The 22,188-nt window shown below is 42.9% G+C and overlaps 1 protein-coding gene across 1 annotated transcript in view; it reads right to left on the reverse strand.

Annotated features, from left to right (window-relative positions):
* Positions 1 to 22,188, reverse strand: part of sec24a (SEC24 homolog A, COPII coat complex component) — a 31,078-nt gene that overhangs the window by 7,096 nt on the left and 1,794 nt on the right. The window contains exons 2-17 of the mRNA XM_080749175.1: positions 19,773 to 20,498; positions 15,687 to 15,851; positions 14,641 to 14,703; positions 14,196 to 14,344; positions 13,460 to 13,653; positions 12,570 to 12,672; positions 11,463 to 11,589; positions 10,771 to 10,880; positions 9,500 to 9,612; positions 8,458 to 8,576; positions 6,519 to 6,574; positions 5,395 to 5,601; positions 3,824 to 3,947; positions 3,128 to 3,286; positions 2,868 to 3,041; positions 2,396 to 2,506 (exon numbers count right to left, since the gene is read on the reverse strand). Coding sequence (XP_080605301.1) covers positions 2,396 to 2,506; positions 2,868 to 3,041; positions 3,128 to 3,286; positions 3,824 to 3,947; positions 5,395 to 5,601; positions 6,519 to 6,574; positions 8,458 to 8,576; positions 9,500 to 9,612; positions 10,771 to 10,880; positions 11,463 to 11,589; positions 12,570 to 12,672; positions 13,460 to 13,653; positions 14,196 to 14,344; positions 14,641 to 14,703; positions 15,687 to 15,851; positions 19,773 to 20,498 — 2,700 coding nt within the window. The remainder of the gene's footprint in view (positions 1 to 2,395; positions 2,507 to 2,867; positions 3,042 to 3,127; positions 3,287 to 3,823; positions 3,948 to 5,394; positions 5,602 to 6,518; positions 6,575 to 8,457; positions 8,577 to 9,499; positions 9,613 to 10,770; positions 10,881 to 11,462; positions 11,590 to 12,569; positions 12,673 to 13,459; positions 13,654 to 14,195; positions 14,345 to 14,640; positions 14,704 to 15,686; positions 15,852 to 19,772; positions 20,499 to 22,188) is intronic.

The following is a 22,188-nucleotide window of genomic DNA, read 5'->3' on the forward strand; positions in this document are numbered from 1 at the left end:
AAGACCCAATTAAACCTGGTCGATTCTAGGTTTCTGAAAACCTTCAAATTCTTATTCAAAATTTTTTAAATATATGATGTTGCTATATAGCAAATGCTAATGCTAAGGAGGCACCCGGTTTGAAAGGTATAACAACTTATAGGTGGCAACAGGTCTAAACAGTTGAGCTTGTAGATTGGCAATTATTTTAGCAAAACACGGTTGTGCAATGAAGTATAAAATAATGCTCAAGTAGATTCGTTGATATATAAAATAAAAACAATTAAATAATAAATAAATTAAATAATTTAAAGAAACATGGTTAGTGAATAATTTGATCAATTGAAAAAGTAATCGACAGAATAATCGCTAAGAGAATAATGGATAGTTGCAGCCCTAATACACAGGTGCACAGGAATATGTGTTTCAGTGACGATAAAGAGCTTGTTTATGGAGAGCGTAACACAGAGCTTATCTAATGGAAGTTAGTGTTGGTTCCACTTGTGCCTTGAACTCATTTTATAACATTTTTCAACATTACAAGCGGTCACCTGACCCGGAACCGTATTTCCCTGCAGTTGCCTTAAAGTACTCTGCCAGCCAGCAGCACATATGACACAAACAAATGCAGTTGCCCAGTAAAACAGAAGGAAGGCATTGCAAGAGAAACTTGGAGAATTCAATTCATCAGTGGTCTCTTGAGTCAATTATCTAAATTCTAAATCCTATATTTTTGAACGGTGGTGGACAGCATTCACACTCTGATTTGGATAATCTATGATATGCATTTCCTTTTCTTTTCAATGGTTTTTAAATCCCAAACTGCAGTGACTTATCTCCCCAATGGTATACAGCACAAGAATGTGTTCTACAGGGTTTGTATTATTTTAAGAACTCTTCATCAAGTTGAAATGTCAGACATTTCCAGAGCTGGTTACCTGGCAACCTCCATCATCTGTCAGTGTTCATAAAGAGTGGATGACATAAAGCCTGCCATGACAATGCCATCCTCACAGTCCATCCAGAAAGAAATCTCTATATACAATTTGAAACTGACAGAACGGTGCATTCGACATACATACATACAGACGACCCAAAGCAGTCCAATTGGCTAGGACTGATCACGTGGCACACGTGCCGACGTCCTCACGTCACACCAGCGCCATACGTGCTGACGTAGAGTCAACACCAGGCTAACAGTTAGCTAAACAAATGATGTACTCACGTTTGCATAGTCAATAGCACTACTGTTTTTTTTTTTTTACTTTTTTTTTTCAAAAAACTTTTTTTTTTTTCAAAAAAATATTTTTTTCAAAAACTTTTTTTTTAGCCATATGAGCTTTTCACCGTAACAACGAGGCGAGGGGGCGTAGATGTGAGCGGCGCGTAGCGCCGTGAACCTCTAGTTACAATACATGTTGTACTAACTATAAGGGGGAAGAAGTCAAACCTGGGGGCGGCCTCCATTTGATTGATCAGGTTCCCAACAATTCAAAAGGCTTTGTTTGTAAACGTGTACACTTGGATTGTTTGTGGTTGTGGTTGTCGCCATTTAACCGTAGCCTGACTTTGTATGTTTGTATACCACTTAACATTGGCATTCACATCACAAGCCCTTTACAGGATAAAGTTAACTCTCCCCACGCTTTGAACGTTAACGTTCGCCCCATTTTTTACAGAACCTCGATGCCAATACGGCGCTCGTTCGGTTCGTTCGTCTGATGACTGTAAGCTGATGAGGGGTCGCGCGACCGTGTACTGTAAACACATTTTCCGCGGTGATGGTGTAAAAAATCCATTATGCGTTAACATCAACGGAGAACAATTCACTTCCTTGTTGATTTCCTCTGGCTGTAAGGCTCTGTGGCCAGTGACTGGTCTTCTTCTTCTTCAACACATAACAGGCAAATTCACATTCATTCTCGCATGACGCCGCCCTCTGCTGCCTGGCAGACCAAAGTGCACTATTGCACAATAAAAAAAAAAAAAATGTCTGTCTATCTACTATAACGTCGCAAAGGTAAGCCGCTTGGTGTGATGGCACCAGACCCAATAAATAAATAAATAATCTGGCAGTAGGAGAGTTAATGTTAATATAGGCCATGGACCAAATAGGGTGGTTGAACAGCAGTAGTCCCATATTAGAACAAAACTCAAATTCAACAACTAATGAATGTGTTAATTCAGTCTGAGAACTACTGATGGTTTGAAAACAGAATGAGCATCTTTTTTTTCTGCTTGAATATAGCATGAGTTATAATAATAACAACAATTTTAATCATTTGAGTTAGTGCTCAAGGTAAACTTCACTTATGAGTCTATTTGGTTGGTTATTTGGAGTTATTATATTGATATATTATCAAGCATCATCTCTTAGAAGAAACTTTATTTGCAGTGCATAAAGTGTGGTACATACCCATGCTCGAAAGCAGCCCAGTGATGGCTTGCACGTCAGCTCCAGCGAAGATGTCCGACAGGGAGTTGACAACAGGCAGACACATGGTGTGAACGCGGATCCTTCTCTCTCCTTGGGGATGTGGAAACAGCTAAGTTAGGATGCATTCAATTGATGAAGAGAACATATACAGGCTTTTCACACCTGGCTTGCAAAAGACCTCAATGCAGAATAGAATCAATATACAACAGCTAATCTAGTTTAATCAATTATTCTCATTTCCTTACATTTCTATGATCTCAATGTACAAGACAATTTACAAGTTCTCTATCTAAAACATTGAATGGACACACACGACAAGCTGAAATGAAAGGTGAAGCAACAATTTGAACGTCAAATGTATTCCATTATTACACAGGAAAGTCAGAGAACAACAGCGCAGCTACTGTACTACTTCCAGATACACAATAATTCTAAATTAAAATGTGTGTACCTTTGCTGGAGGTGTAGAGCAGCGCTGCTTGGAAGGAGACCATCTGCATGTCCAACAGGTTCTCCTCGATGGACATCTGAACGGCGAAGCCTGCGTCTGGATTCACGTTGGGCAGAGACAGCAGGTCCGTGGAGCGCACAAAGAAGTTCCCGTGGAACGTGTGGATGGACAGGCCTGCACAGAGAGAGAGCAGGTCAGATATTCACAGTTTGGTCAAAACAAAAGGAAAGACCCAGTTAACCTTTGGCGCCAGGGCTGACCTTTGGTGCATCGTATCCTCATGACGGCCTCGAAGCCGATCTTCCTGGTCAGGTATCTCTTCAGATCCTTCTGGAAGCGCTCCACCTGGGCGGGGGTGTGCTGGTGGTGGTAGGAGGGGTAGTAGTACACGCTTCCTGCAGAGTATCTGGATATGCAACCTTCACACAGGGAGAACAGACGACACAGGAATTAAGACGCCTTCTTATGTTTCTCTCCAAATGATAAAAATAGATGTACACCCTATACCCCACTTCTCCCCTATCCCCTTGACTCTTTCAACTCAAGTTTATTGTCACGGTTAGGTGACGGCAAGGTGCAAAAGACTGGGTGAATATGTTTTCATACAAACTTATCAAAGTGTATTCAAGGTCATATGTACAGAAAGTGACAAAGCCTATGTAATGGTTTGGCATAAGACTGACATGTTGGCAGGGCTCAGGGCCTGACGAATGAAACCATGACCTTTACATTTGCCTATTTCTAGTCCCAGTTATGAATGCTATATAAAGACTTAGATAAATTATGTCTTTCTCCTTTTTTTGTTGTTGACTGAATGCCATCTTAAAATAAAAATATGATATAAAAAAAAAGCGAATCCACACCTGCTCATCATAACTGATCATAAAAATGATTAATCAGCCTAAGAGCAGATGTTATTTGGGAAGTCCTGCATCCTCGTCCATATGAGGACTCACCTAGCGATGCCAGATCACAGTACTGAGCGCTGAGCAGGAACAGGTCCACGGCCACCTGCTGGCCAGAGCAGTCCAGGGCCAGCTTCTTATAGAAGTCTGTGGCCGGGGACAAGTGCTGGATGTCCTGGAAGAAAAACGCACAACAGACAGGGAAACGAGGTCAAGTCACTGCACAATGCACTTTAACCCTCAAATAGCTGAAACGTGCCGAGTCGCGTTAAGACTTTAACCACTTTAACCATTATTTTGTGCTTTAACTATTGAAAAATAGCAGATATACAAGCTCACAGCGCGGCACCGAGTGCCGCGCTGCGAGCTGGTAGATCTGCTATTTTTTGTAAAATCGTGAAAATGTGTGCTAGTCTTCGAATATCTTTGACCCGATCTTTGACCTGACTTCTAAACCCTTCCTCTAAATCAGTGGTTCTCAAACATTTTCATGTCAAGGACCCCCAAAATTACATTTTATTTGGCCACGGACCCCCATTTCAAAATATGTTGTTCCAGGGACCCCCCCAGAAGCAGAGATTTGAGTTACAAAAGTTTGCTTTGAAAAATATATATAGAAAGATTTGCACACATTTCCACTATTTAAAAAAAATAGCAGATCTGCTATTTTTCAATAGTTAAAGCAATCAATAATCCTAGGCCTAATGGGTTAATGAACGATGCCACATAGATAAAGCAGAATTTAAAAGTACACCACATAGAGCCTTCATTCATTTACACAATTTATAGTCTGACTAAATAACACACAGCCTCTAACACATTTCACTTTCCAAATCCAGTCAAAGCCAGGATACAGAATCAGTCAAGACATCTGATTAATGTTAAGCAACAACATTTGGGATTTCAGAGTAGCAGGCCATGTATGTGTTGTCAAACCGTTTAAACTCAAGCCTTTCCACTAGTAATGCACCAAGACGTCAAAGGGTTATCTGAGGTTTCTAATGAACAATTAATTAAGCAGCCTGCAGAGTGGAGCATCTAACATTTTGAAAGCCACCACCTTAATTAAATAGGACTACAACTCATACTATCTTTCTCTCTCACACACATGCCCATACACACGTACACATTAAATGAATCAGAACAAGCCAAACGAGGCATAATGAAGATGGATCGCTAATAAGCTAAAAGTAAAGTGGATAACAATGAGCTTAATGAGAGCGTAATGAGAAAACAAGAGGAAATTAGCAACTAGCGGCAATTATTGTCTACAACAAGAGAGCAACATGTATTACCAATTATTTCACACTGACAAGCAATCTCTCTTATGAAGACTGGAATATTTATCTAATCACTGACTGAATTCCCTGTCACTTACCAAAGTGTGCATGTGGCAATCATGAGGATTAACGGCCATTATGAGTCTTAGCATCATTTTTTGGTTTTAACATCCACTTTTCAATACATATCAAAACCAAGCATATGGTGTTGTAAAACTCAAGCAAAAGAACCCTCAGCCTTGTTGCTCTCTTCTTACTTGTAATTGAGATTAATCCATGGCAGCCATCAATGACAAAAGTATAACTACGGTACCCAATCCTACCCGGGGGGCACTTCCTTACCTTGGCAGATGCCCGCTGGTTAGGATCCTCCCTGGACTTGAGGGCCCCCACACCGAGGTTGGGCAGCTGCGTCTGAAAGATGGACATGCGACCTCCTGTGGGCGACACCAGCTTGAAGGCTGCCTGCAGGGCCGGACCCAGCGCCGACTGGGTCTCCATGGTTTTCTCAAATATTTGGGGCAGGCTCTTCAGCAGGTCCTGCACGAGCTGGAGAAACACAGAGTGGGATGGAAAGTCCATCAATGATCCTCCTGTCAGCTTCTCTCGCTCAGGACTCCTTTTGGTTTAATTTCTCCCAGAGATAAATGAACACTTGGGACATTACTGTGCAGTGTATCTTAGAAATGTACAGGGGGACACGATTGATTAATGATTTCGTAACAATGGTCCCCCAACATCTTAAAATGCTCCTGAAATCAAAGGCAGTGGAGAGAAATAATTGTACATGTACTAGTTTATGTTGCATCGCTGAACTAATTTACATTTGCAGCTGCACTGCCTGGTAAACTAAACACTCTCACACAAGTGTTTATAAATGCCCCTACATTTTATACAGGGTACTGTACACCAAACCAAACACCCTGCGTTCAACATTTTCTATGAACAACATAAACCTTGTTATCTCAAATGGTCCATCTATAAGGCTTGGGCTGGAAATATGGGTAATACTAAATTCAATTTGTAATGAAGACCAGAAGGCCATCGACCATTGTTAATTAATCAAATAACAGTCTTGAATAAGCTGTACACAGAGCAATACACCACATCCCAGATGCATCCATTTGAACCACTTTCAACCTTTCTTTCAAGCGTTTTTTGTTTTGGGCTTGTCATTATAGGCTAGAGGAAAAAACATAATAAATCTAACATGTACAAAAACAAAGAAAAGAAAGGCATCGCGACACGTTGTGAGCTTCTAGTTTGGCTATAACAAAGTAATATAAAGGGCTCATGATCACACTCATGCACATGACTGTGCAAAATTACAGTATACAGTACAGCTTGATTTAAAGGCCATCCACACCAAGCACAATAGCTATATTCTTTAAAACTCAGGTGGAAGGCAGAGTCCACAGCACAACTACCACGCAGACAGTGGTCTGGCAAACGGACGGGTTCCTCACCTCTTTGCATTCATTGAGGTTGACTAGAAGGCTGTCTGGTGTAGGTAAAAATATTTCTGTGGAGCAAGGAGAAAAGACCATTCAGGCTACATCATCTGGTCACACTACAGCATAGAGAACCTCTGGATGGAAGATTAATCAAAACAAATATATCCATATTTACGGGAGATTAATCAAAACAAATACATCCACTTTTATGGGATATAAAAAAAAAACGAAGCTATTGACATTAAGTCACATGTGCTAGAGCACTGGTTTTCAAAGTGGGGCCTAGGGACCCCCTGGTGTCATTGGGAGGGGCGGGGGTTCCAGGGGGTCCCCAGCTCAGTTATTGACAGTTCGGAACTAAATGGACCCTTACGGGTCTGTAACTCAGAGAATGTAGAAGGGTCCTCTTGGTTTCCACTGGTGTTGTCTCAGAGTTATGGGGGGTCCTAATGCACACTGGACTGGGGGTCCTTGAAATTTAAACGTTTGACAACCACTATGCTAGAGACAAAGATAATAGTAATTCAGAGGTAACCAAGTGTGGAGACGGAAGGGGGGGAGAGACTGACTGCTGGCACTACTAGTACTCAATATTTAATAATTCACTTTGACCAGTGTTGGGAGATTTCCCATTTGTGAAACTTTTAATTGAAAGCCTGAAAGTAGGCCACTTTCTGACTGTCTGATGTATCCAGGTGTTTGAAGTGCACATCAGCATGTGGCTCGAGTTAAACAGCTTTGATGTCGGGTAACGTTCGCATTCACCACATTTCCCGATTTCAACATTAGAACATTTATTATTTAGAACATTTTTGTTGTCACACATCTGTATGAAAATAATTGTTATCGTAATTGGTATCCTACTATAAATTTACAAATAGTGTGTGTCTGCGTATATGACTGTCCCGTAACATGCATAACATGTACGACCGATTGATCTCAAACTTGGTCAATCAGTCATACACCCGGGGCTGTGTGGTGCCGAGTCGGAATTCGCTCGGACCAACTGGAAAAAACATGGATGGCTGTGTCTGTTTGTACATTCTTTTCGGGGCACACTTGTTGTCATTTTTACCTGCTCTCAGGGTACCAAAATGGATCCAATGTGAATAGGTACTGTATTAGGTACATATTTGTGCGGTATACCCAGTTTTGGGGAGGATATTTTAATGACATCACACGCACGTCGTTTAACCCTCTAAGGCCCACGGTTGTAATATTACAACGTTTGTATTTTATCCAAAAAAAGGTTTAAATCATTTTATTTTAATTCCCCCTACCACCTAAACACCACCATTGGATTCTATTGTTTAGTATTACAATGCCATTGGCCACAATATTTGCATATAAATACCCCCCACAGGGGCTGACATTCACACCCGCCACACCCGCTGAAATTCCAGAGTTTTGACGAACAACATCTCACTTTTTCATGGAAGCTATACCTCACAAAAACATAAGTAAAATGCCTGTACTATTTTTTTTGGTGATCATTAGAATGTCTAGAACATGTACATATGTCATTATTGTGAAAAATATCCCCCATATGTAAATTAGAGCATGATTTATGATTTTTGATTTATGGCTATAAAATCTTACAAAAACATTTTTTTGAAAAAAACATTACATTTTCCTCTTAATATGACTCCTACAACACCATCTGATTTTTTTCAATTTTTTATTTCAAGTATTTCTTAATGCGGGCCTTAGAGGGTTAACACCTAAACTAACTGGAGTTAGCAGACCATTGATATGCATGCAGGCTCGTTCCTATGTTAATGCCGCTGGTGTGACATCTTTTGTAAAAGTTGTTGAGGTGTGAACTAAAGGGTTGTTTAACATCGATGCGTGCTCCTACTAAAAATGATTCAGGGCGGTGGATCTTTAAAAGCACAGAGTTCACAAGCCTAATGATGAGGACACACGTGCTCGCCATCGACCTGCCTCTCACCTTCAATGTCAGACACGATGAGCATCTGTGGTTGAGACAGGCCCTCCTGGATGTTGTAGAAGTGGATGGTGCTGTCAAACGTGATGAAGCCTACCTTTGTCCGCGAGTCTCCGGGGAGCCTAGAGCAGACGAGAAGAGCGAGACACATGAAAGGAGGTGTGTGCACTGTGCACACACAAATACGTTTTGTGTTACCACAAGATGTCAGGACAGACAACAACAAATTCAGCCCCGACCTAACCCCTCACGGAACGCTTTGCTGAGAATTGAACGGCAAAATCCAGGATCTCCCTGTTCGTTCCATTGATTCTTGTGAGGATATTTAGTTCTTTCGAGGACAGACAACAAGGCTGACCCACTTTCTGTTGTATCAAAGAACTCTCTGTCCCACACAGCAGTATATCATCCAGATGATCACTTCTGCACTGATGCTGAAAAGCCTATTTGAACGGCTTGTAAATATGTTTTGACATAAGGCTAAATATTGTAAGCTAAACTAGAATGACGAGAACATTACTACAGATAGAACGAGAGCGGTATTTCCTCTACAATAGCTTGTTAACAGTGACCAGTGTTTGAAAATGTTCTCGATTGAAGAGCTTGAAATGATGAAAACCAGCATTTCCATACTGCTTTGTCTCAAAGAAATTGAATATTGTGGAAAAGTTCATTATTTTCCGTAATTCTGTAAAACAAATCTTTAACATATTCTATTTACGGTACATTGTACATGCAGTGAAATAGCTTTTTAGCACAATATTAATAAACAATATTCTATTTTTTTGAGACCGAGCTGTATATTAGTCAGTTATTTGCATCACAGATGACATGGCTAAAATAACTGATATTTTCTTCTGGGCAGCAGATATTTTGTTCATGTTCACAGACCAAAAGTTTCAATAAATACATGCAGACCCATACACAGCGGTATATCTGTATGCATGATGATTTAACATTATGATAAAAAGGGCAATGACAGCTGTCTCACTCTCAACAAACACATTTTATAACAAAGTGAGATGTATACTGAGGATGGACATACGAGCTTAAGTTGTCCAGCAATGACTGGCAGACCACGTTCAGGTAGCCCGTCTCCACTGCATTATGGGATACGTCGAGAACAAACAGGTAAACAGCAGGCTGTGGCGGTCGCAGCTGTGGAACAGACATTCATAGAGTTACGTCAAGGCAAGCAAACCCAAGAGAGAACTTCCTGTGTGGTTTTGACAGTATTATTCCATGCACCAACAACAAAAAAACGCTTTATGTCTTACAGTGGAGGTTTCTGTGTGGTGTGTGAGTGTGTGTGTGTTTTAGAAAACCACAATCATGCACCATGCCACATATACCACACACTCACCATGTAACCATGTTATAAAAACAAATAATGTAATTGCATAATAAACAATATTATGTGATATCAAACATATAATTTTCCGAATGTCTGTCTGTCTGTCACAGCGTTTCTCCTCAGTGGCTGGAGCAATTGATCTGAAATCGCATCACCATTAGCATATGAACACACCTGACATAACTGTGAAGCCTGTTTGTCACTTTCACAAATCATATGCTGTATATTAGCATTTTTATGGTATCTACTATCTATTCTGCATCTAGCATGAGGCATATCTATTCTGCATCTAGCATGAGGCAACATGTTTAACCAGCTCTGTGTGTGTGTGTGTGTGTGTGTGTGTGGTGGTGGTGGTGGTGGGGGGGGGGGGGGGGGGGCTGTTACAGATGTTGTCCAAAAGTCATGCAGATCGGTACACAGTATGTCTGTAGCCATTAAACGAAACAGGTATTTCTTACATTGATGCTCCTACATATTATCATGCAAGCACCAGTTAAAGTTACTTTCCATCCCTCATATACTGTGTGCACAGTGCACACCCCATAACCCACACACTGCACATCATTTCGGAGCTCATATCTTTGAACGGGTAAGGGCTAGTCTTATGAATCATAGCTAAAAACTGTTTGGTTCAACAATGATGAATACATCAACACTCAAGCCCAGTTCAGCACCTCTAGAGTATATGGGCTCTATTTTGATAGTCTTAAGTACCAGCTCTTATGCCTTAACTGTCCGTACTGTCCGACCACCAAACTTTTCGTGGGAGAGTTCCAACTTTCCGACGTGCAGTTTTCCGAACTCCAATTCGGAGTAATGCTTTTCAGAAGATGCAAGTGATGTCATTTTGTAGTTGAACCTTTCCAACGAAAGGTTCGGTGGTCGGAGACTTAAGACAATCAAAATACAGCCCTATAACTCTTATGTCTATGCAACAAGAACAGGCAAGCAAAACCTACCATATATTCTGAGGGAGCGATGAACTCGATGGTGGCGTTCAGGACCTCTGGTCTTTTGTGTGGTTCTCCATATTGCCTACTAACTGGGTTGTACATGAACTCCTCGGGTACTGCAGCCAGACAAACAGAAAAATTATGTGTATTATATTAATTATGTAATATATGTTCCGGTCGTAAAATGTTACATAGGTTGAATGCTGCATCATGCATGGGTACAGCACGGTACAATGGTAAAACTGTGTGAGCCAACAGCCATTCTTGAGAGAACATCGTTAGCCTAGCCAACCAGCTTGTGGAAGCATGTGCACATGTGGAAGAAGCATACAAATATTAATAAAACTCACACTGGCACAATTTCTTTTAGAATAAGTAAATTCCGATTTGTGACATGCTTGCTCTTTTATTTATCATTTGAATTCTTGGCCACTGTGATTAACCTGTTTGGTAAAAATGCATTAGAAAAGTGGTTCTCAAAGTGGATTCCCAATACTTTCTATGTTCCTTTAGAGGTCTAAACCAGGTCTAAATTGACCCAGTTACAAGTCTAACTCTGACATTATACAAATGGAACCAAATGGAACCTAACAGGTCCATTTGGTTCCATTTGTATAATGTCAGCATTAAGGGAAGACCTTGAAATGTCAAAGTTTGAGAACCCCTGCATTAGAAACACAACATTCATTTGATATTACCATCGTTGACCCGGAAGCAAAGGTTACATTTCCACCTCCTCTGGTCTAAGAAGGTGACAAAAGGGTTGATGTAGGTTCTGCAGGAACGACACCTGACTATTGTGCTGGACGTCACCACAGGAAGTTGCTGCCCAGACAAAGAAAAAGAAGCATAGAATTGTATTGTAGACATTTGGGCATAAATCTGAGGACAAACTTAATTTCTCTCAAATCATCAAAAATGGCGTACTGGTTGTGCATTGTCTCTATCCTCGAATGACACGGGAATGAATAAGTCATCATTCTGACAGTGGAATTTTCCTTGAGGCACATTCTTAGTCAAGTACTGTATATGTTTAGCAAAGAGACTATCCTAAAGGGTGTACTAGAGTGGTTCTCAGACCACGTGCCGAGGTACACTTTTTTATAAATTTAAAGTGTTTTTACAAATTCTCAAAAATCTACAAGATCACAACACATCACATTGTAACATATGAGCTTGTAGATCAGCTATTCTTTGAGAGATATGGTGTCCATTTTGCACGGATATGAATACAGGCGTGCCTTGAGATCTTGACTCTCCCTATGGGGTGTCTTGAACACAAAAAGTTTGAAAACCACTGGTGAAGTAGGCCTATAGTTGTATCCACTATGCTAGCGTGCACTGGACTGTACAGCACAGCAGGGGTTGTGGTCCTTGGAGGTCTTTGAAAGGGTGTAGCAGCAGTACAGTGTGTGGTGTAACCTACCGAGAGGTCTTTGAAAGGGTGTAGCAGCAATACAGTGTGTGCATGGTGGAGTACAGTGTGTGCATGGTGGTGTAACCTACCGAGAGGTCTTTGAAAGGGTGTAGCAGCAGTACAGTGTGTGCATGGTGGTGTAACCTACCGAGAGGTCTTTGAAAGGGTGTAGCAGCAGTACAGTGTGTGTGTGGTGGAGTACAGTGTGTGCATGGTGGTGTAACCTACCGAGAGGTCTTTGAAAGGGTGTAGCAGCAGTACAGTGTGTGTGTGGTGGAGTACAGTGTGTGCATGGTGGTGTAACCTACCGAGAGGTCTTTGAAAGGGTGTAGCAGCAGTACAGTGTGTGTGTGGTGGAGTACAGTGTGTGCATGGTGGTGTAACCTACCGAGAGGTCTTTGAAAGGGTGTAGCAGCAGGCCCAGGGGCAGCTTGGCTTTGTTGAGCAGAGACTGAGTCTGAGGTATGCTGGTCAGCGTGCAGCGAAACACCCTGGAGAGACACAGAGCAGAGTGTCAGTGTGATGCACGAAACCTTGCTGCTGTCAATCTGTCTCCATCTTTGACACCAGAGAAAGTAACCTTGACCTGTTATCCCCCAAATTCAGAACATTCTCATTCTTCTACTACCCTGCCACATAGTTATTTGTATTTGTTGATGACATGTGTTAATGTGTTAATACGCTAAGTTGATGAATTCAATACATAGGACCACAATGGAATGGAAAAAAGTCCCCAGGAACTTTCTGTGTCATCCTTTTAGCCTAAATGTCATTTCTGACTAATAAAGTCTATCAATCTCACCGAGGCAAAGTCCTGTACAGTGGTTGCACCTGGCAACTAGTCTCTGTGAGACAAAACTTTAACACACATTTTTGAAAAAGTGACAGATCTAAAATCTTATAATTTGGGCATTTTTTACACAATGCATGTGTAAATAAAATCATGATGTTTGCAGCGTAAATAAATGTTTTATGCTTCGTCAATACAAAAACTGAAATGAAATCCTTGTTAATACTTTTTGTGCACAGGACGTGTTGACACGTTTTCGGTGCTAGATGGGTCCTCGGCTATTCTAGGTGAACCTGGGCCATACTGGTGTGCACCAGTGACAAGAGAATATTCTGCCATTTTTCTAAAGTAGGGGCAAAAACAACCATTTTTGGACATTGAATGTGTTAAGAACTCAAACATCTTGTATGCACGAAAGAGTTTGAGGACTGCTGACTTAGAAGGCATTCGTAGAGTTGGCCTCAGGTCTTAATGGGTTTTAAACGTACTCTGGGTTGCAGTTGATCTTCTGCAGGTCTTGGGGTAGGCAGGGCGTAGGGGCAGGGACATCGCCTAGGGGCAGCAGGTTCCTCTCCTGGAGCAGGTTGACCACTCTCAGGGACTCTGGGGTGCCGGACTGGAGGCTCAGCGCAGCCAGGGACGGGCTCAGCTGAGCTGGCCCAGGCCCAGGGCCGCCAGGTGTCTAAAGGAGAGACGACCACACAACATGAGAACGACTAATACGTTACAACACACTGGGTCAACTGCAGCTCCCAGTCGGCCAAGAAGGCTGGGCTGGAATGACAAGTTGACAACAACATAGAAACCGTTCACCTGCCCCAATAGCTAATACACACAGGGTTAGCATAACATAGACAGAGATTTACCGTGACAATTTAGGTCTTTAGTACACAGTAGACTTATCCAGAGCGACTTGACAAATCAGAGTAAATGGCATGAACTCTAGTCAACAAACGGCAGGGTAAACAGTCACATAAGTAGAGTGCAAAGAGAACACTGTAGTCAGTGCTTCAAGCGAACTATTCCCATCATCTCCCCATCTGTGGGTGGCAGTGGCTCAGGGGTAGAGTGGCCGTTAGAGTGGCCGGTTGGGAACTGCGAGGTTCCCAGTTCGATCCCGGGCTCCCCCAGAGTTGGTGTCGAAGTGTCCTTGAGCAAGACTCGAAGACGCGCTTTCGATTAAAAACGCTATATAAATGCACCATTTACTATTATCCGTCTCACCTGTTGGTATTGCTGAGGCTGTGTGAAAGGCTGTGCTGCAGGTGGCATGGGGGAAGCTTTGGGGGGCATCGAGGTGTTCTGGTACCCGGGGGGAAGGGACGGGTAGTGGCCCAGGTGTCGACCGGGGGGTCCCGGCTGGGGTGAGCCGGCTGGAGAACAGAGGAAGGTAGAGACACAATTTGTTCAGGCTGACAGTTTGTTTGTGGTTTTGGTAGAAACCGAACCTTACATATTAGGATAATACTTTGCATGAAAGCAGTCAAATTAACCACTTTCAACCTGGCATCCCTATTTTGGGCATGTCATCTTAGGGAGAAACATTTTCAAAAACAGCAGATCTACAAGCTCACAACGCTCTGCATGTTGCAATCTTGCAGATCGGCCATTTGTGTACATTTTTGAATATAAGGCTAAAGTGGTTAATACAAATAAAAACGAAACCTACCCAATTTGTTGTCCATGTGATTGAAGCTATTTGGGGGTTGTGGTCCATTGCCAGCCACATGTCCTGTTTGAGTGCAAACATCAGAGTTAGTATTAGTAAGTGTGAATAATGTCAGTGACACAACCTGTTACACTGCCTCCGGCAGCTTCTTGTACACAAGATCAAAGGCAAAGAAAATAGATGTGTGTAACATTTCTGAGAACTAGTAGCCTATTGCACACAAACAGGGCTGTAAAGAGATGAGCTGGATGATAATACCTGCTACAATTAAATGCACTAACAACAACAACGACAGGAAAAGATGGAGAAGGCCAAAAAGCAACGATGACAAATGATGGAACTTGCCTGTATGGCGAAACAGCTTATCTTGGCAACATCTCATTCTAATCTATCAAGTTTGTTAACTGCTATAAAAGTATACGGCATAACATGACGTGTTGAAACTAAACAAATAATGATTAGTCACAACTAATGTAAGACAGAAGTATTAGGATGCACCGCCACCAACACCCGAGTCTGACAAGGCAATACCATGGTAAAACAGGTTTGTAATTTTTATTTGATTAGTTGAGTAAAATGCAATCAGAAATTCACAAGGGCCGAATTAAAAAAGCTTAAAGATGGGTGCCGGTGCATCCTTGGATATAACAAGGGAAAAACAGCACAAGACAAGGAGGACAACAGCAAACTAACATCTACCACAACACGTAGCTAGTAATAGACGTGATCACACCTGGACATTCAATATCCCCTTCCTGGGTTTCGGGCTCAGCAGGGGACTGAATGCTGTTAGCAGCACCCCCATACTGAGCTAGCATGGAGAGATGGGAGGGGAGGGGACAAGTCAGACGATCAGACATACTGTCCACCCGACTCCAAACTGACACAATATCGGTAGGATCCCAATTGTTAGTATATTCCCTTTTCCCTGCACAAATCAGCATCAGCACAAATCCACACACCTTGTACCTCCATCATTCCAAATCATAACACCAAAGTCACGGCAAGAAAATGCATGCAAAAAAGGCACATTTTCAGATACTTACCATCTGCCTTGGGGGGCGGAGGTGTAGCATTGCCCATTGGGGGTCCAGTGGGCGGTGGGGTGGGTCTCATGGTTTGTGGGGGCCCAGTGGGTGGGGGTCCGTAGGAAGGCCTGCCTGGCATGTATGTGTGAGGGGCCATGGGATTCATCGGTGGGGGAATGGTGCCTAGGAAATTACCAAACAAAACATTACAATGACATTTTGTGCAATCAAAGCTTAAAACTAGGCATAGGACTGATCTGTAAAAGGGGTTCACCAGCAATGTATGTCATTATTGTGTCAAGGCCATCAGCATAGTCATTGTTACAAAAAAAGACAGTCATCATAAGTTCAATAATATAGTTTTTGCTACATAACCGTGTCTACGTTTAGAGTATTTCTCATGAAACCTTCTCATAGTTGGCACAAGCTCATTGCATGTTGCGTTGGTGCGCTGCTGTATTCTCAACTCCAGCTCCACATGCATGCCTCGCTGTTTGATCACTTGCTGCCATCACCCCTCATCTCTGCCCACTTACAGTACAGTATGTGTCACACTATACCCCGCGGCAACAAGTGTCATTAGGTCCTCCAGCAAGTTATGCTGCTATGGATGGAATGCACTGTTTTATTCCCTTCTTCTATGGACTAGGGATTGGGCAATTAACAAAAAAAAAAAAAAAAAAAATATATATATATATATATATATATATATATATATATATATATATATATATATATATATATATATATATATATATATATATATATATATATACAGTACAAACAATAACAAATGTACGTTATTAATGATAAATAGAGAAGCAGTTTTGCTCTTTCTTTCTTACCATGGACACAATAGCATGCCAACTAAGCTTACTGAACTAACATGTTTCCCACTGTCAAGGTGAGCATTGTGCACAGTGTGTAGTGACTAGTGAGACCATGGACTTGGCAGCAGTTCAGTGTTTGCCTTGGATTGAAGCAACTATTTACTGCAACCAAGCAGACAGGTTGGAACTGAACTGTTCTTTATAAGAATCCTGTCCTCATCTGGCGTGGTGGAGCCCGCTGCTGGGGGAGCGCCTAAACATAGAAGTAAGGCAGCAAATGATTGAACGCCTGTCTTTTAAAAAGGGAAGACAGAAGAACCAATGGCTCTCTACTCAGGTCTCCGTGCTTACGTGTATGTCAGCACTGCAGTCAAGAAATTTGAAACATTTTTTTCCAGAAACACCAAGCCAGACTGACTGATGGATGAGCCTCCAGCAGGCAATGAACTGGAAGGCTTATGCCCTAACACACACGAAGATTTTAAACCTTGATCATCATAACCCGATTTGGTGAAGACTCCTGATATTCAAGATCTGCACAAATTGTCCATGGACAGTATGTGGAGGTTTAGGTCGGATCTCGATCAAGCCTCATACCCTGTCAGTGCAGTCACGATTATCATATGAAACATGTCTTTTCATGACTGGATAAATCTGAAAATGATCCTGTAGTCTGTGAGTTTGTTTGCGTCTATACTGGAGCGTACTTGGCAACAACTGTCAACAGCTTTAGTTTAAATTAAACATTTTCTAGTGTGTTTCAAAGCTTTAGAGGATGCAGATTGTGCACCTTACAGCCAACCCAAGTATCTGCAATGTTGGCAATGTAGGTATTATAGCTCATTATACCGACTAAAATGTTAAAATGTAATTTCAGTGTGAACTACAATGACTGGACCCAAGGGTAAAATTGCCTACAAGATATGAGCTGACCAGCTCAGCAACATAAGCTAAGCTTAACCACTTATAACCTATACTTCATCGACCGGGGCCCCCAGATAAGTGTGTCGAACACATGATCATGATGTCCCCCGGTTCGATTCCAGCTGGGGACAAGGAGACCTCGGAATCCTGTATCTCCTCATGACATCGTAGATAGTAGTTCTACAAATGCCATCAATATAATTGACTTGACTAGATAGATAGTCGCTGTCGAGAGCTCTCTCTTTCTCTGCAATCACTATAATTTAGTGCCATCTCACTGTATTTGTTAAGCCATGATAGTCTATCAAACCACACAAATTAACACTGCTACTGCTGGACAAAAACGTCTTATAAAATCAACAGTGCAAACCCGTTAAATTTCACTCTGGTGTAGTTATACAGGCTTGGTTCATAACTATCAATCATTTACCTAGGGAATCCCTGGAATCCTCTCTCTCTAGGACACCAGGGGGTCTCCACACCCCACATTGAGGAACCAGTGCTGTACAGGAGGGTAGCTCTTTCAGAGATGCTGGAAGTTCAGAACCACCCCGTCTAGCACTAACAATCAAACCATGTTCAAAGTCACTTAGATCATCATGTCACCTGCCCAATGCTCACTCTGATGTAGGTGGAACTATAACTAACCTCTTGGCACTTTCTGCATAAAATACTTTATATATATCAAGTTGCAGCCACGTCACTTTCTGTATGGTGTACAGAAAGTTAATGGTGTACCTAATTAAAGTGGCTATGAGTGTACATATAAGCATGGGACTGGGAGGGGCGATAAGCATAGGGGCACAACAGACCTAAACTATGAAATCTAGGTGAGAACACAAACATCAGAACAGACAAAGCGCTGTACATTTTCTGTGATTTCCAGGTGTTTAAGAACTGTTTTGAGAGGCATCAAGCGTCAATGACAATCACAAAAATGTGTTTCGAGGAATTCAATCCTATAAAAGTCATAGTGCCGCTGCCAAAGGACCCACATGCTAAAGGCTGGTATTTGTCTGTAAATTACCACTGAGATTTAACAGTGAACATAAAGCAGAAAAGCAGTGAAATTCCTGCAGTCCATGTTGGCTACAACTAGAAAGCCTGGGACTGGGAGGGACATCCAACCTGGTCATTGGTCAATATGTGGAAACAGGGGACAATGTCCAGCTCCAACGTCAGACTGAGATTATAACAAACACATCATGGAAGCAAAAGCAAGGATATGGCATGATCAGCATTGGCAGTGTGCAGGCCAAGGAGACAAACAAAAATATATATGCTGCTATAAAAGGATCCGACGGAGGTGTTACCTCTGTTCCCATGTGCCATTTCTTGGTAAATATTAAATGATTGATTCTCTAAGTACAGTCTTTCTTTACTAGATAGATAGTCCTTGGAAAAGCCATTTGGTGACTCACAGACAACACTAATTTATTTCATTTTGGAAAAGAAAAAAGGCAAACCAAAGATTGTTGAGCGGTGGTCACACCGTCTCCATAGCGTGGCCGTGTGTGTAGGTATGTATGTTTGTTTGTATGTATGTGGGTGGGTCTGTATGTAGCCTCAAGCCTGTGGTGTAGTACCTTTTCTGACCACACATGTTAAGGGAGGGGCGCTGTTGTTCAGGCCAGGCCAGAACAGGCAAGGCACACTCACACTCACACACACGCACGCACGCACGCACGCACGCACACACACACACGGGCGCACAGACTCCACCGCTCAGTTCACACGGGTGTGATTGATTGTCTTAAGGAAGCTCACAAGTTTAAACATTGGACAAGTCTCTGCTGAAAGTGTTTTATATTTCATGCACAAGTCAGTTTTTGATCTTTTGGTTTGGTAATCTCATGGGGGGGGGGGGGGAGAGAACACATTGGGTAGAATTGTCAAGATCTGCCGTATTGGTCACTGGTGAGAAACCAAGTACCAAACAAGCTCAGATAATCATACAGTATGACTCCTCCATCGCCCTTTACACAAGCAAGTTTAATCTGATCCCTTTAGGCTGGAGGTTTTGCTACTCTAGGTTTCAACAACAGATAATAGGGTATTTTATCTCAACAGCGTAATAATTTGAGGCTGTTATCATTTGTAGATTCAACACAGTTCCCTCCCATTTCATTTCTTGCTTCCCTACAGCTCTCCGATAGTCCTGTTGACAATGCCATCAATGACGAGGTGTTAATTGTCTTAATGTATGTCTATTATTGTATGGTGGTGTTCCATTGTTTTACTGCTGCTGTAAACCAAATTGGCCCCTTGGGGATAATAAAGCTTTACAATTAAATCAATAAAACAGTGACACATTGGCTGTGCTGTGTTGCGTCTTTGGCTTGTGTCCTACCTGGCTGGGTGTATCCGTGGAGGGTGGACGGGGGCAGGCCTGGCCCTGGGGGCAGGCCTGGCCCTGGGGGCTGTGTGGTGCTGTGTGGTACAGGAGCTGCTGGTGCTGAGATGTACCCTGCCGACGATGGCGGCGCTGACGCAGAGCTCGACGCCGGGTTCACGTGATTACCCATGGGGACAGGGGCTGGCGCGTTCATGGGTGGGGGCGCCCCCATTGCTGGAGGGGCAGGCCCGTAGGACCAGGCAGGAGCCAGAGGCTGCTGCTGAGGGTTTGGGTAGTAGCTATTAGCGGACACAGCAGGGGGCGGAGGGGTGGCCTGGGCAGGGGGCGGAGGGGTTGCCTGAGCAGGGGGTGGAGGGGTGGCCTGCGGAGGGGGCATCCGCGGCCCCGGGCTGGGGCTGGCAGAGTGAGGAGGGGTATGGGGCGGTGGACCTCCCATTAAAGGCCTGGTTAACAGTGGCTGACCAGGAGCGGCCTGGTAGGAACTGACGGGGGGCCCAGTCTGGTAGGAACTGGTGGGGGGCCCCGCGTGGTAGGAACTGGCTGGGGGCATGGGTTGGTAGTTGCTGGCTGGTGGAAAGTGCTGGTAGGGTCCAGAGTTATAGAGTCCAGAGGCAGGGGGCATGGGACCCTTAGCCTGCATTGGGTTGTACGGTGCCTGGTGGGTCATGGTGTATCCTGGCCCAGGTGGCTGCTGCAGTGCCATGGAGTTCTGTGAGGGACCTGGAGAAATATACAACGCATGTTAACCACTTTTTTGCATGTGTTAGTATGTTGTTATAGGTGAACATTTCAACCTGCACAAAAAGCAGTACAAGCTCCTCTACTGAATGGTGCTTCTTTACACATATATTTTGTCCCGCAAATGTTCAATAACAAATGTTGCCAATGGCATGCTGTTGTCTAAATGCATAAAGCTTCAGAAACCTTCTCTGAATTAACACTTCTACATTTCTCAAATGCTGTTTGAAGCACAGGTCAGAAAGAGTGATTTTGAGCAGCAGATGTCAGAGCTTTAGTACTGACTGCAGTGTGTGATATGTGAATAAAAATAATTGAATCCCAAGGCAGATAAAAAAATTCAAACTTCCATCCTCATCCACTTACATCGTTTTCTCGTGCCTTTGCCTCCAAGCGAGGAGGAGAGGCAAAGACAGAGGAATCGATCATTGTTAGCTCAGTCAGCATCATTTTGAAGTGACAGCAATTACCGTACTTATAACATGTCACACAGCTGGACTGGTGGACCACTTCAGAGCAGTAGGACCAGGTCGCTCGATCTACCGACCAGGTCGCTAAGTCTACCAACCGGGCTGCAAAATCACAGACCGGGCCAGGTCGGTGATTTAGCGGCCCGGTCGGTAGATTTAGCGACCCGGTCGGTGATTTAGTGGCCCGGTCGGTAGATTTAGCGACCCGGTCGGTAGATTTAGTGACCCGGTCGGTGATTTCGCGGCCCGGTCGGTGATTTAGCAACCCGGTCGGTAGATTTAGCTTTAGCGACCCGGTCGGTGATTTAGGGTTAGGGTTAGGGTTTGGGTTTGGGTTAGGGTTAGCAGCCCGGTCGGTGGATAAGCGACCCGGTCGGTGGATAAGCGACCCGGTCGGTCGATTTAGCGACCCGGTCGGTTGATTTATATGAGCTTATAAGGTGAACTTGTAGATATTTTCACCAAACCCATTTTCGCCTACTAGTATGATGCAGAATTCAGAACTATGATTTAAATTGGAGGAGCTGGTAGCCTAGTAAAGAAAACACCAAATCCAGATTGTTAATGTATCCATTTGTAATTCAGAGGATGTAACACGAATACATTTTGTACACTCCGGGTAAAATTGACACTGAAGATTTGCCAGTTGAGTGTACACAACATGAGACCAGATTTGCTTCTGTCCACTACATTACAGTTTAGGTGGAGTGAAGTGGGATTAGAAGACAACTCTTCTCAATGACCGAAGATGAGGACACATAATCCCTCCCAAGACTTCATCCTTCCTAAGAGCAAGGATGATTGTCAGCCCCAGCTGTCATCCAATGAGATGCCAGTCAGACTGGGCTGAGGAACTATCTCGGCCAACCACAATTCAGCTCATTAACCACTTAAGCTCTATAGCAAAAATAGCCCATCTACAAGCTCACAACGTGTCATGATTTAACGCGTTGTAGGCTTGTAAATCAGCAAAAAATAATTGAACATTTTACAATGACTATGAACACTTTGAACCTATAATGCCATGCCGAAAATAGAGATGACAGGTTGAAAAGGGGGGTGAAGGCAAATGAAGCCTACATTTCTATGAATTCCAAGAATTTTGTCAAAATACAATTTGTGGTAACCAAGGTAGGTATGTACTGTGTACTGGAGACTAATTGAAACTGGTCAAAATATGAGGGGGAAAAAAACACCAAAAT

This window comes from Nannobrachium achirus (genome assembly GCF_963921795.1).
Source record: "Nannobrachium achirus genome assembly, chromosome: 19".
Classification (NCBI taxonomy): domain Eukaryota; kingdom Metazoa; phylum Chordata; class Actinopteri; order Myctophiformes; family Myctophidae; genus Nannobrachium; species Nannobrachium achirus.